Source organism: Antedon bifida, chromosome 6, assembly GCF_963402885.1.
Source record: "Antedon bifida chromosome 6, ecAntBifi1.1, whole genome shotgun sequence".
Lineage (NCBI taxonomy): Eukaryota > Metazoa > Echinodermata > Crinoidea > Comatulida > Antedonidae > Antedon > Antedon bifida.
Genome location: NC_136231.1, coordinates 6,032,182 through 6,048,790, shown reverse-complemented (window position 1 = coordinate 6,048,790; position 16,609 = coordinate 6,032,182). Strand labels below are relative to the sequence as shown.

Sequence of the window (16,609 nt, the reverse complement as noted above, 5' to 3'; positions counted from 1 at the left end):
TGTCAATACACTGATTCAAAAGTAGATTTATTGGGTAACTGTACACAGTGAAAATATATCAACATTTACATGGGTTTAACAATCTTTCATGCAAATGTACAATACTAGACACATTACATAGCTACAGTCACTCTGCAACTTTAAAAAACTAAATATTTGTATAACTCAACTACTCCAGAATCTTTTTCATTATGTACAAACTGAAAAAAAAACCATGATTCTGTAAATAATTGATGCCCTAAGATTAAAGTTCTTGAAGTTAAGAACAATAATGACTAATTTTGATCTTACATAATACATTTATAGATAGCTGTATGACGGTAAGCAACAAGGATATAAATAGATTACTACCGTACAGAAATTGATAAATGTTACTGGCAGTTGGTTAAACAATTTTCACAACTTGAATGTACTTAAAAAACATACCCTGAAATCTGTACAAACCTTTTAAAACTAAAGTATACTTCCATAGCAATATAAATGTGTAAGATTTTAAAAAAAGAAAATAAATAAACAAACCACTAAGTGAAAAACATTTACCAAATAAAACATGCAAGCTACAACCTTTAACCTTTCACCTTTACCCCAAACAGAATATAAAGTGTCCAGGAATATTTCACGGACCACATGTGTAAACCAAGGTGCTAATATATATATAATTGTTTAAATTCCCAGTGGGACGTGAACTTTGTTCTCAGTTGTAAATTAATAAATATATTTTAAGTAGGTATAAAACCTTCCTGTTATAATAAAAATAAAAATCAGTAAATAATTACATTGTCTTGATCAAATAATAGTTTTTATACTTAACTGTACAAAAATACTACCATGAAATTGTCATGGTTTTTTAAGCTATACACAATATTGTTAAAGCAATTTAATAAGCTGCAACTGACAGTGTTTTTTTTTTGTTGTGATATTGACTAATAAATTACCTGATTTGGTACAATAAAGATTCATAGTCAGAACGAAAATAGAAAAATAATAAGCGTCTTAAAATGATTTGCTAATCTAAATTAAATAACTTAAGGCATAATTTATTTCACTGGTTTTTATAAATGAGAATAATATTTGATACCTGTTTACTTCACCAATTTGGACAATCAGAATGTAACATGTATAAAGCGTAATTGTTGTGTCAATTTCAGAATTTCCTCTTTTTTTTTGTCATTTTTAAAGACAATGGAAGCACAATTGGTACACATCACCTTCACAGTACCTTCTCTAAATAATTCGGTAATTATAACTTCTCCTAACAATGGCACTACTTAGTCTTTCATTATTACAATACTTCCAACGTATTCAGATGTATAGTAAAACCCCTATAAAGCTCTGTACACTATCAAACTAGTTTGACAACAAAGTGTGATGTCCATTATATGGGCACATCACATTTTTTTGTCACATAAAGTTTGATAGTGTAGATAGAGCCTTAGGGAACAGTTTCAGGCAATAGATGTTTTAATACTACCTCTATTTAGGAGACACCCTTATTAAGGGAACATTCTGTTTCATCCTGAGGTGTCCCCTTAATAGGGGCCTGGTTCTACTGTATTGTAATTTATATGAAGATAATAAATGATGAATATATTATTAAAAAGGATTTCCCTTCTTTCGTATATTCACTTGTGTACAAATTTGCCTGAGTAGTAATCGTAAAAAACCAATTTTCTTAATTTCATTCAAATTATTGTTTATTTTTAATATTCCCAACAACATCCACGGCAAACATAATTTGAATAAACACAGTGTATTGCAGTCAGCGATATTTTTTTTCCATAAAAGTTTTCTTTATAAAGATAAAAAAATTTAATTGAAGGCAGTGATTTTTACAGAAATTAATTCTTATATATCTAATGTTTTCTTAACTTAAAAGATCAACAACAAATGTAAATAATGTTGTTTTTATGTACTTTTCTTGCTGGATAAAATGTGTTTTGTAATATTCTATGACAGTTCTTGACACAACTTTTGGTAAAACATATTTAAATATTTCTTTTGATAACTAAAACTGTTGTTGTAAAATCAGCAACATTTATATAGATGATAATTATTAAATAAATGATAATTTCACACAAATTCTCAGTACCAAAACTCATGCACTCTCTCAAATCTTTAGAATATAATAATAATAATATGACAACATTTTCTTAAATATTATTAAAATTATTAAATACCAAAAAAATATTCTTTTAAATTGATCCGATAAATTTGGTATAAACATGTAAAATATTCTTCTAGTTTCACCTGCGTAAAATCTGACCACGTGCATCCATTATTCCGTATTGATGATTGTACACCGACGACGGTCCGTGCCGATATGTGGGATTTCTGAAAGACATTTGCGTTGGCGCCGGAGGACACATCATGTTAACGGGAACGGATTGTTCCATGTATCCAGGGTTCGCATCGTAATTGTTATACACAGGTTGTGTAACGAACCCGTTCATGTGCCCGTGCGGGTTATAATTAGTCTGCATGTAATGTTGCGTTGAGGTACCGTGTTGCGTATTGTGATGATGTTGCGGGTGGTAATATGCTGGAAACGATTTGAAACGTTGTTGAGCATAGCGTTGTGTTGTACTGCGCTGATGTTGATAGAATGTCGAATGACGTTGCATTTCATGTGGTAGCTGCGTTTGATATCTCTGCGAGTTTGGGTTCTGCATCATATTCTGGTGGTGATGTTGTTGCTGCTGTTGTTGCTGTTGATGTAATTGCCTCATTGATTGCTGTTGCATTTGTTGTTGTTGTTGTTGCTGATGCTGCTGTTGTTGTTGTTGATGATGGTGATAGTTGATCTCAGTAGGCAAATGAGGAGAAACAGCGGGTAAATGTGACATAGGGGGAGTGATGTTTTTCTGCAAAGGTGGTGGAGGTGTAGGGTTATGAGGTGGTGTAATATTAGTCTGTGGTCTAGGTGACTGCGCTACAGGTAGTTGATTCCCATGCGATTCTTGGTACGATATACCATTAGTCAGTTGCTGAAGTTTAGCTAGACTACAGGTTGATTCTCGTCGTGCCTCGATACCGTACCGTGGTTTATTACCGTGCACATCATGCGCCGATTGGCGTCCGTGGCCTTGCATCTGTGCCATTGTTGCGTCCGACTGGGTTTGGCCAACGTCGTGCCTGTTCATCGGACTACATACTTGATTGACTTGCATCGCCGGACTACACATCGGATTACTGTTAACAGATGGACTGCGTATTTGAGCAGATGGCATTGCTGGACTTGGTACCGGTCCATTACCCATGCCAGGACTGCATACCGCAGAGTTCATTGCTGGACTGCATCCTTGAATTGGATTGATGGCAGCAGGGCTATATCCCTGAGCTTGATTCATGGCTGGGCTACATGTCTGTGTACCTGTAAGACTTGGACTACATCCCTGCGAGACACTTATAGTGGGGCTACATCCTGTAGCCTGATTCATAACTGGACTACATGCTTGGGCCGTGGCTACAGGACTACACGCCTGAGCTGAATTACCCATGCCTGGGCTGCACACTTGATTGGCAGCCATGCTTGAATTAAAAGTCTGTGCAGTGTTCATATTTGGACTGCGTAATTTAGCTGCAACAGGACTTTGTGGTGGAATGTTTGGACTATGCATGTTGGGCATGCCTACCATTTGTGGACTGTGTATATTACCCATTACAGGCGGACTACACACTTGCTGCGTCACATTTGGACTACATTGGTTCATGGTTGGGCTACACACGGACTGGTTTAACGCTTGATTGCACACGGTTTGATTATTTCCAAGACAAGAAGCCATTGCAGCTCCTGCCACTGGAGTGTTCATGTTATCAGGTGGGTTCATATTACTGTAAGAGTCCATACTTGGAGGATTTGCAATTGCCATGCAACTGCTGCGGCGCATTGGATTATGACAAGAATAATGCTGCATTTGCAACGTATGGTCATTTTGCATTTGTTCCATCATTCCCATATTCTGGTTATGAGCTGCTGCTGCTGCATTCATTTGCTGCTGATCTTGAAGAGCAGAATTACCAGTGTTATTGTACATATCAGTTGACTCATTAGTGTAAGTGTCCATGCCAATGTTCTCTTGGCAAGTGGACATTCCTTCCACTACCGGTAAAATTGCATTTTCAATATTTGACTGGTCATAAGTATCATTGACAACTTTCTCAAAACATTGATTTGGTGCATCAGCCTCGGCTTCATCTTCCTCTTCTTCGTCCTCCTCCTCTTCCATGATTGCAGACACTGCATTTGCGGTTTCTGCAGCATCATCAGCAGACACTGGTTGGTCAACACTCTCAAAGTGTCCTTGCATTAAACTACCATCTAGATTGTTTCCATCCGTCTCAAAGTCATCACCTTCAACGGTATTCTGTTTCTTGAAATCCTTTGGGGAAAGAACTGATCCAATTTCAGGTGATTTCTCTGGAGAATGCCCCATGGTGTAATCATCATTATTATAATTATCTTCCACTTCTTGAGACTCAAAATGTTGTTCCTCTTCTTTTTGAATATCAATATTCCTTTCTTCTTTTTCTTCATTTTCAGGAGGAAATTCTTCGTCCGATTTGTTCAAAACAGGTTCTGAATCAAGTTTCTCTTTCTGTGAACTGTGGTTACTTCCAACTTCATCACTGCTACTGTTACTATGTGTGGCATCACTCTCACTCTCGGATTCATTGCCATCAAGTACAGGAACATCTTTGTCCTCATTCTGCTTTTTAATCTGCTCTTTTTCTTGTACATCCTGCTCTTTACGATAATCATGTTCTTCCTTATGCTGGTCAAGTTTCTCAGATATGATATCATCTTCTTCGTGGTCTTCATTCTTATCATCCAGGTCTTTGGCAAGTTCTTTTTCTCTTGATAATGATATGTCTTCCAATACTGACTTTTCTGATGATTGCTTGGGCGATGTTTCAGCATTGTCCTTATCATATATTTTGTTTACAATGTCATTGTCATTAATTTCTAGATTTTTATTTACATCAAGGTCGATAGGCTGCTCTCGTTCTTTAGGTCTTGTATCATTGTCACTGACATTATCACTGACATCATCATTGTTATTACAATCACTGTTAGAATCACTGGTGACATCGTCATTATCATTGACACTGTTAGCTACTGCATTATCAGTGTTACTACCTTCAGTATCACTGTCATGATTGCTATCTGAATCATGTACTTTCTTTGATGCTTCAGGTGTTTGCACTTTGTGACTTTCAAGAATATCCATGTCTACTTCATCTGCATGACTATTTTTTTCAAGAGTTTCTATGGAGTCATCAAGCAGATTTTCTGTCGATTTTATTTCCTTGTGATCATGTTCTGATTTGGATTCTTTAACTTGATCTTCAATCAGAGTAGGAGGAGTACAGTTACCATTAACACACACCGTTGTCTCCTCTTCCATTCTTCCTTCATCCTCACAGTCTGCATCTTCTCCTTCCGACTGTTCACCACTACGTCTTTCTAAATCACTTGAAGCCTTTTCAACAACCTCTTCCTCATCCACTGATGGTTTTGTGAACTTAGGTTTGACCACTGGCTTATTTGGTTTTTTTAAATACCAAGCAGTTTTTCGTCGTTTACGTCTCCTCCTGCCAGGAATTGTTGACGGCCGTTCAATTTTACCTCTTTTGACGCCTTTAGGCCATCCACGCTTTTCCTTAATAGGGGCCACATGCACTACGTTTTTTGGCCGTAGAGATTTACTTGGTGGGAGAAGACTTTTTGGCGATGTTGGTTTAGTCAGGGGCTCAACATTTCTATGTTCATCATCAGAAGATTCTTCGTTCCGATTCATATCCAATAGACGTCCTAGGACTCGGCTTTTCCGGCTTTTCAAAACCTTGCGTGGGAATGATGTGTATAGTACATTGTCTTTTGTCATTTCTTTTTCGACTTTTGATTCACTAATATTTGCTTCTTTTTCCTTAGTGTCTTCTAAACCTGTAACTGTATAATAGAAAAGGATTATTAGTATTTTTGTACTATTATGATTAAAATATATATGTTTTCTATTCACGTATATTGATTCATTCAAAGATTTCATTTCATTAAATAAATTTAAAAATCAAATCAAAAAATGTCCACTGGCAAATCGATACAGTAGTACTTATTCAAAATTTGTGGACTCATCATTTTAATGATTCCAGCTAAGAAAGGGACCGGCGAAGATCTAAATCTTTCTGTACAAAACAAAAATTCAAGTGGAAGCATATACATAGACCTCAGGGTTCTGTCAGTCTCACAAACATGCGGGAGAATGCTTATAAAGCTCTGTCTACACTATCAAACTTTATATGACAAAAAATGTGATGTGCCCGTATATGGACATGATGATGTCATATCAATACCATATTTAGGGATATCACTACCATTTGGGCTTATCACACTTTTTTTGTAAAACTAGTTTTAAAGTGTAGACAGACTTAATACTGCAATTAAATTGCAGAAAAAGATTTTTCTGTTAGCTAGACAGATGATGTCTTAAATGAAGATTCACAGAATATACATAGTCAATGCCATAATGATGCCATTATTATAATTATATCCTATCTGCTAAAAATTTACCAGGTAATTGCGTCTGTGTTTCAGTTTTCTCATCTTGAATTCGTTTATCTTTTTTCTGGGAAACTAAAACCGGGATTTTCCTTCTTCTCTTCCTTCTTCCTGTTTTCCAACGTCCATATACCTTTAAATACAAATAGCAAAAATACTAAGTATACAAATCTATATAATTAAAATATCAGTAAATAAATAATGACAAACATGAATTAAGCTTTGTATACACTATCAAACTATGAAAAAAAGTGTGATGTGCCCAAATATGGTAGTGATATGTCCAAATACGGTAGTGATATGACTTCATTATGTCCATATATGGGCACATCATATAAAGTTTGATAGTGTAGACAAGGCTTTAGGATAATTTTGTATAAATTCAAAATTACTGTTGAAAATGAACACTTTAATTCAAAGCTAAATAACTCAAATAGATGGGTTTGTTTTCAGTTGGAATTATGAATAAATGAAAAGGGAAATTTACAAATGTTAGGGACCATGTAAAAATTACTTTACTGCAGTAATTACATTTTGTTTTCTCTAACCTGCAATTATCATTTAGCAAGTTTAATCTTAAACACTGTATATCCAGTGTCTGCCTCATAAACTTCTACATTAAAATGTATTGCAGTCGATTATTTTTTACATGATCCCTTAAAATGTATATCTTTCAGAATGCATATTTCAAAATTGCCAATCTTCTCAATATGTAAAAAATAACAATTTACTTTTTTTTTTAAATTTGACATTTGGGATATATATACATGGTATTTTAAAGACATATTTGTGTTTGAAATTATTCATAAATTGCAATAACAAGTAAAAGAAATATATAAATGTGGAAGTATAACAAAACTGAACCAATATAAATTAAATAAATACTGTCAACATAAAATGATATGATAGATGTGAGTGTAAAACCAACAATATAAAAAGAAAGCATGCTACTATGTGAATACAAGTGTAAAATATTAAAGCCAGTTCAGAGTTAGCTTAAAAAAGGGAATTATGTCAAAGGTCATATGGGTATTCGGGAATTTATTTATCGTAAGAGCAAAGCCATTCTTCTATGTAAAGCCAAGCAAACAAAATATTCAACGTGATTTACACACGCTCCCTCTTTTTAAAGTATCATTTGATGTCAAGTTTCAGGCTAACATTCTTAAATTTGACAGTTAGACATTTCAAGATGAGAATTCCTCAAGCTTTACCACCCCTTAACTAGTAGTAAAGTGGTATTATACACTCCTACTATTGTACTAGTAGTTAAATTTCAAAAGTGTTTGTCCTGGGACAAGAAAACATGTCAAATGTGGTTGTCCAACTGTAAAAAAAAACACTTGTCCTGAGTGTCGGGTTTGCTTAGCCCTGATAACTGAATGCTTTTCAAGCTTTTTTTTTCAGAATTTTAAAGTTTGGTTTTGGGGCAGGCTGGTTTTATCAAAGGTAAAGGCTAGTCATTCTGAACGAAGGAGTTAGATCGCACTGTACTAAGCCTTGGCATTATGTGGTACGGTGGCCAGTTCCTTTCCACACCATCTTATCCTTAGTATTTTCAACAGGTACTTATTTACAGTGAACTGGAAGTTGTTCTTATCGGGAATTTAACCCGTGTCTTTCTGCACGATAGTCAAGAGTTCTAACCACTCGAATGGATGTCATAATGAATAAAAAGTTAAATTAATGTTTTACAACATAACTGGTTTCCAAAGGAAAGAGCCACACACCCTTTAGGATTGAGTCATAGCTTATTTTATATACATTGTCCAAACCAATAATGTATTTTGAAACAATGACTTGAGAATAATACCCATATAGTTTTTAGATTAACAAACCAGTAATAATATATATTGTCTATATTTTTCATTGTATGGGGAGTAATGTTTTATTCGTTAAACACTTCACTCAAACAGTTAAGCTTTCAAATAATTTTTGTTTTCTAAAAAAAAAGTACTGCATATATTAACTATTATGAAATTTTAAAAAGATTCTACAATTTTTTATTATCGTGCTACTGATGATAATAAATTGACAATGTGAAAGAATATGGAAGGTAAGGGATCAATAAATAGTGGGATATAACGATAGGTTCACACAAACAAACAAACGTGAGGTACAACTTATAATTTGTGCACAATCATAAAAAATAGAAACCATGCCATAGTACATCAGTTTAAGCCTGTTTTTGCTATCCAAACGATGTTAACTTTTGGAGTTTAAATAGGTTAAGGTCAGTAATCAACAGTCACTATCAATTAACAACCTTACATCAGGCTATTGAGTTGCCAATACAAATTGAAATCTTTGCCAAAAATAGGATAGAATAATTGTAACATTTCCAAATGGGATTTAATGTACACTTTTTAACATACACAATTTAAGTGATTTATGAAAATTCAGCAACCCAATATTTTTTATTTTAATCAACGTTATTCTCAATGATGATATAATCTAGAATATATGTCTAGAAACATCTTTTCTAATAATTGCAACAAACATATTTTCTAATAATTGCAGCAACAAATACCTGGTATATTAGTTAAATCAAGAACTGTATCGAATTTCATTATTACGTATTTTTCAAAAATGTGCAGTGTTACTGCAGGAATGTGTAAATATTCTGCACAAACTTTGGATAGTAAAACAGACTTAGTAGTTGATTGTTATAGATGTAGTAAAAAACAAAAATGAAATGAACAATTCATGTGAGCCATTGCCGGCAAGGATAAACTATTTGAATAATATGAAAAGCTGGGAGTGTTTCAGCCACTGTGAAATGTAACAGGGTTCTCAAGTGCTAGCGAACGTCCGCAATTAATACGGAAATTAGGTCTAACTACGGACTTATAGAAATGAGGATAAATACTAAGGAAATACATAAAAACTACGATTTGGCCTAAAATTATGAGAAACCCCAGATAAAAAAAATATTTCTGAATGAAATCACGAATAGATGAAATTCTAGGTTTTCACTACTGTATGAATGCCGAAATTACAGTGTGGTGGTCATTCGTTTTCATGGCGCACCAAGAGACAACTTTCAAGTCTTAAAATCATTCTGGACATGCTCAGAAACATGTGAGCATGCTCAGAATGACTGTGTGACGCAACAAGTAAAAAGCTACTGAAAATTTTCTATTTACTACAGAAATATTTTATCAAAAATAAAATTATAGCAAGTTGAGAACTCTGATTGAATAATATCAAGGGATATAATGATATCTAACACCCAGCTACCACAAATAAACACATCAAACAATCCATGCAGACTAACGCTGAGAAACCATCTCACCTCCCTGGTTAGGACAGGGGGGCTTCTGTCCCCTTGTTTCATATGGGAAGAGGGAACGTAATCCCCCCGCGAGGTAAACAGATCCTTATGCTGACTGTATAGCTACAAGTTTAACAGAAAAGTTTAATTAATTTGTCTTACATCACAATAATGTTGTAAATACATTAACAGTAGAACCCTTAATGGGGGTGTCCATCAATAGAGGTGTCCAAAAGGAGGGGTTCTACTGTAATCAAATGAAATGGATGGTGGTTGTAACTTATAGACTGTTGGCATCTGGAGGATGGCAACCTGGTTATGGTATTAATGACCACAAAAGTAAAATGTTACCATCCAAATTATAATTTAATATTGTAACTCGGATATTATTAAAACACCTTTTTTTTAAATACAATCACTGACTGACAAGGTCAGGCTTTTACTACATGTATGCAACAACAATGTGAAAAACTGTATTATTTAATTTTGAATACAAAAATTGACTATCATCACTTTAATTACGACTTTAGTACAGCCATATATTGTGATTGTTTAAGTGATTCTGACTGTGACGTCAAACGTCTCCAGTATCGCCTGAACACCATATGACCAAATGCTCAAATGAAGACTACAGCAATAATAATAATAATTGAAAATCATATATAAAATATAATCATTAATATAATAAAATAAATTTACACTTTTAGCATTTCAGTTGAAGCAAACAAAATTTAAAATGAACAATGAAAGAATATAAGAATTGGTTAAAAGGTTTATTTAAATAGACTAACCTTTTTGGGTGGTGCAGGAACCTCTTTCAATGCTGCCATTGAGGTTGTTGCCTTTCTTTCAAACTCAATGTCTCGAACAATGTCGCCCATTCTAGTAACCTATAATCATTTGAAAATTGTTTACATATACATACAGTAGAACCCCAATTGGAAACCCCTATTCAGGGGACACACCTATTTAGCAGACACCCGTATTTAGCGGACACCCCTATTTAGGGGATACTCCTGTTCAGAGGATACCCCTATTCAGAGGATACCTCTAGTGAAATGGACTAAAGGCAATATATGCATTGACACTATCACCTTACCCCTATTCAGGGACACCCCTATGAAGAGAACACTTTTTTTGGTCTTGAAGATGTAGTCTTAGCAATACAGTATACTACTGTTTATTTGTTAATATCTAAAATGCCATATACCTACTTCAATTTCAAGAAAATAAAAAAGCACCTTTTTACAATTTTTCATATAGGTAATATTGTCCAAAAATTTTATCCACTCAAAATGTATGTTCAAATTTACATATACCATCCCATTATGTATTCAAAATTTCAATGGCCTCATCACAGATAAAATAACCTAAAGAACAAAGCTTACCTCATTTCTGACTTGCCTCTCTTCATCTAAAATTGACGGATGATAGACGATGAGTGGCGACCACCTCAGACTGCCTGGATCTAACACTAACCTGGGGTCACGACTTTTATTCACCTTCTCCATGTGTTCACTAATTAATTTATTGCGAAGTTTTATCACCAGTTTACCATCTCTGTTAGCTAACATTCCTAGATTTTGGAGCGTTGATGCAATGTCATGCGGACACATGCCAGTGGCACGACTAATATCTGTCATAGAAACAAACATGTGATTGATTCATGGATTAAAATGTATCAAGAATAAATTTAACTACTGGTAGGAAACTACAACACACAGTTACTTAAATAGAAAAGCAATAACCATTTATCTTTTTGCTCTGCAAAAATACTCTGCACAATATTTTATATTCATTTCATGAAAAAAAAAAAAAGAAAAATGCCTTGAAAAAATTCTTTGTTATCAAAAATTAAAAACATCTGTTAGAAGTGTAAATTAAAGAGTTAAATTAAAGTCTTTGTGAATCCATTTAACAAAAGTACAGAAATAGTAATATCATACTTTAGATATTCTAAAGCAAATAAACTTGATAATACAAAGTGAAATTCAATGCTAATTCTCTCATTGTTAAATGTGTTTCTTTTGTTGTGTGGATGTTTTGTTTCCAATAAAATAAACATTTTTAGTTTCTTTGTTCTAATGTTCAGGATACACAATGCATCCTATTTAAGAAAAGTCACTAAGAATACAATTATTTGGGAGATATAACATTATAACTAATTTTATGCATATAAATGCAGAACAATTACATTCAAAAAATAAAAACAATGGAGTCAACTATTAAGTTATTTTATCATGTTTTTTAATGGCGAAATAAATGAAATGAAGTGAAAAAAATGAAATGTTTACCATAATTTTGTCTCCCAATACCAGCCTCTCTGAAAACCTGAAACTCTCCCAATAACAGACTTTCTCAAGGTTAAAAAGGTCCCAAATTTATTTTTCAGCATTAAAACATATTCCGAGTATCAGACTTTCCAGAAAATCAGACATCAGGTGTCCGGTATTGGGAGAGTTGACTGTATGTGATTTAAGGGGAAGTGGCTGGACTTGATTATTACCTTTCTTTTAAAAGAATGGAATTAAAATAAATGAGATATCTACATACCTTTAATTGTTATTTGTGCTGAATGCTGATTGCGATGCATATACTCCAAGATAATACTCCTCCAGTAGGAGTTATAGCTCACTTTTCCAAGGTCTGACAGAGGCTTTTCAGGAGACCCTGGTTGCCCTTCACGTCTTGATAATAAATAGCCTATAATAAATATAATATATCGTTTACATAGACACAGACCTGAGAAGTAATTGTATTAGTTTTATCTACTTTATTATAAATAAAATAGCCTATAATAAATATAATAAATTGTTTACATAGACACAGACCTGAGAAGTAATTGTATTAGTTTTATCTACTTTATTATAAATAAAATAGCCTATAATAAATATAATAAATTGTTTACATACACACAGACCTGAGAAGTAATTGTATTAGTCTTATCTACTTTATTATAAATAAAATAGCCTATAATAAATATAATAAATTGTTTACATAGACAGAGACCTGAGAAGTAATTGTATTAGTCTTATCTACTTTATTATAAATAAAATTATTAATAAACTATTTATAGATAAATATTGCAATTACTTTGTGTAATCTATAAGTGATAGAAACTGAAATCGGGATTCCCCCTTTAAACAAGTTTCCTTGTTGTAAACATTTTCTCTGTATCAGTGGTTAAACTTACTAAAATCTATGAGAAATCTTCCATAGCCACATCTCTGATACGGCGGCAACGTCATGATACAGGATACATTATATCTTTGCTGACAATGTTTCTCCTATTAAAAGAAACAATGAATGTGTGTTATCACCGACAGAAGATGATGATTAACAGTGTTAAAATATTATTGATTTTAAAGGGATAATATGAGAAACAAAGATAACAGTATTGCTTCCTTCCAATCATAAGCTCTGTCTACACTAAAAAAAAAGTGATGTGCCCATATATGGACATATCACTACTATATTTGGGTACATCACACTTTTTTTGTCAAACTAGTTTAATGGTGTAGACAGAGCTTTACAGCTCCTCATTTTGGAATAAGTTATCGCGTTAGCAAATCAACTAACCTTTTCAAGAGTGCACTTAAGATATATATGCTTTTTGATGTCTTTCAAACTCTTTCAAGACCCAGTTGAAATCTCTCCTTTTCTCACAAGTTTTTCATTAATTTAAATCATTGCCACTTCTCTCTATTTTTATTTATGTGCAGCGCATTGATAGCTTGCTTATATGCGCTATAAGAATGAATTATTATAATATTATTATTTAATCATTAGGTTTTTATTGTCCAGTTAGATGCTCACATAACTGAGAACACCTGTGAGTTATGTACTAGCCGTTCTGTACTGTTAAATTACTGGTAAACAGAATGCAGTTATGTGGGTTTTTGTAATTTCTTTTTACGCTAATAGATTAGTTTTCCTTTGGTTTTCCAATTTTATGGATATTTTGCATTTAAAGCAAATTATTAGTAACATCACTTACCTTGGAAAAGTAACCAACTATATGGCATCCTTTGGTATTATTGGTGGTTAGCACATAGAATAAGAATGGTTCTACGTCGTAATACAGTGTCTTATGATCAAGAAAAAGCTTTGCAAGCAGACACAGATTTTGGCAGTAGATCTTGCTGATGTTGCCATCGACTTCAAAGACAGACAGGTTATCCTTCCTGTAGATTTCACTTGCAGGCGGATGCCGCCAAAGACATTTTTCCTAAAAACAATATTTTTTTATATTAAATTATACTGTATAAAATTGTACAAAAAATGAAAACATGTGAATCTGTATTAAACAATATTTTGGTCAAATAAATGAGGTGGGGAAAAAAAAAAAAAAAAGAAATAGTTTTTTGTATATTTACATTCATTTTTTGTGTCTTTGCGATTTAAATATATATGGTAAATGCTATGTCGCAGGATATACTATTTTTAAACATAAACATGTTTTCTATTTTCAACTATTTGCTTAACAAAATTATTCATAAATAGAGGGGATTTCCCCAACCAGATACAGCTTTGTATATCATTTCAATGTGTGTATTGTGATTTAAATAAATAAAGGCTATAATCTTAAGATATATATATTGTTTTTAACATTATATTTTTTTTTTTTCCAAATTTATAGCTACAAATGACTCATAATTTGTTTTTTCTAACAATATTTAAAAAGCATGATGAAGTTGAGTTGTTTGGTAATGTCACAATTAGATTATGTGATGTCTCATGTAAATGTTAAGTGATTGTTGTATAGCATATTCATCATCCATCCTCTGAAATGTGGTCATTGACTTTATTGCTAAGAAAAACAATCAAAACAATTTGTTCAAGATTTTTCCTATTTGTACAATTTAAGTATTTTTTGATCAAAGTGAATAAATATTATGCGACATTAAAATGGCATATTCAACAAGAAAAATTTTTAAAAAAATTGTAGGGGGACAATATAAACATAAGAACTGATCAATATACTTTGAATTGATCGTCCTCAGGAATGAGAATGCAGAAAGTTCAGGAAATGGGGAATATGAGGGAAGTTTGCTGGCACTGGTGTGAAAGCTAAAATAATAGCAAGTTTCACAGTGGGAGAGATAGAAACTAGCTATAGAAGAGGATTGCTTTTCATGAACAATGATGAATGGAAACTAGCTATAGAAGAGTATTATTTCTAAGAGCATAATAACTAGTTATTGATAATAAATGTATTGATTTACTATATTTAATTGTCCTTACCCTATGTCGTTGAAGGATATTGCGACTCTTCATATATTTCAGGCAAAACTCGCATAGATACAGTTTCGGCAATCTGAAACAAAAAGGGAATTCCCCTTTGAAATAATGATGTCATACTCAGGCTCAATGACTGAGTTAATTTAGAGTTAATCATTCACATTAATTTTCATAAATTATTTATATGGTGTTAGATTTTAAAATTCTAAATAAGATGTATGATAAGAATAATAAATAAGAATATAAAGTTAAATCTTTTACAGCATATATAAGCAGGCTCTCAAAAGTAAAGATCTGTCTACACTATCAAACTTTATGTGACAAAAAAAGTGATGTGCCCATATATGGACATGATGATTTCATATCACTACCATATCTGTGCATATCACTACCATATTTGGGTACATCACACTTAGTCTGATAGTGTAGACAGATCTTAAAATAGGAAATAGCAAATATAAATGAAAAAGTTTGTTAAAAGTCTTAAAAGAGTTCAAATCCAAGCACATTGTCAGTTTGAAATTGGTAGAGTATTCTACAAAGTTAGAGCTGCCACAGCAAAAGCTCTCCAATAGGTAAAAGTATATGTTGTAATAAGAAGTATTCCATATTTTAAAGCCGACACACATACCTAGCGTACTCCTGAGGATACGGCGAGGTGTACCATGTTGTAATCTCATATGGCCCAAATTCAATCGACTGCGGTGAACGAGTCGGTAGATCAACCTGTCCTTCGTTCCCGCCAACCGTCTGCAAGACAGAAAAAAACATTAAATATTATTTGCATTATTTAAGATAGCTGAAAGTATAAATGACTCATTTTCAAGGTTAATGTAACAAATATGACTTAATCTATTAATTAACATATATTATTCATAATCTGATACTACTACTACAGATTGGAAAAAAAAAATTGTTTGTATTTTTATTACAATACTTTGTGTTACAATGTTATACAGTCTTGTGGAAGAAAACCTTTCTGGTGAACGAGTTTTTTTCGTTGTAAAAATAAAGATTTTATTGTTATTAAAAATTATATTACTATTACCACATACAGAAAAGGGAAAGTAAACTGTCAAGTTCTACATAATCGTTTTATTTTTCTTTCGTTATTCATACAGACCATTTTGTTTCTTTCAAGTTTTTTTTTTCTAAATTCCCAAGTAAACATGTAACCAAAAACATAATAGAACAAAAGATAATAACAATGCACTGTACATAATATATATTCTTGAAAATTAACATTGAAAATGTAAAAACAAGAAACTATACTCTATAACCTCAATACTTAATAATTCAATGCGAAACAATATACAGATTTGCATCTTGATTCATTTTTTTAGTCGCATGCGAACACAACTCTACAGCTCACTATGTCGGTCGGTGGGTCGGTAAACACTAACTCAAATTTGAGCATGCGACTGTAGCCATGTATATGGCCTTGTTTAAATACGGTCCTCTATATATTTTTAATGAAGCATCATTTTTGGTTTTTGTAGTACCAAGTACAGTATCATCTTTTTAAATTTCTTTTTGAA

At 32.8% G+C, this 16,609-nt stretch overlaps 1 protein-coding gene across 1 annotated transcript in view; it reads right to left on the bottom strand.

Moving 5' to 3' along the window:
• LOC144844649 (uncharacterized) overlaps positions 1-16,609 on the bottom strand; it is a 44,301-nt gene continuing 27,692 nt past the window's right edge. The window contains exons 10-19 of the mRNA XM_078701654.1: positions 15,703-15,821; positions 15,075-15,147; positions 13,828-14,058; positions 13,024-13,117; positions 12,384-12,533; positions 11,219-11,466; positions 10,622-10,720; positions 9,852-9,953; positions 6,569-6,689; positions 1-5,950 (exon numbers count right to left, since the gene is read on the bottom strand). Of these exons, the coding sequence (XP_078557780.1) occupies positions 2,244-5,950; positions 6,569-6,689; positions 9,852-9,953; positions 10,622-10,720; positions 11,219-11,466; positions 12,384-12,533; positions 13,024-13,117; positions 13,828-14,058; positions 15,075-15,147; positions 15,703-15,821 (4,944 nt within the window). The 3' untranslated portion in view covers positions 1-2,243. The remainder of the gene's footprint in view (positions 5,951-6,568; positions 6,690-9,851; positions 9,954-10,621; positions 10,721-11,218; positions 11,467-12,383; positions 12,534-13,023; positions 13,118-13,827; positions 14,059-15,074; positions 15,148-15,702; positions 15,822-16,609) is intronic.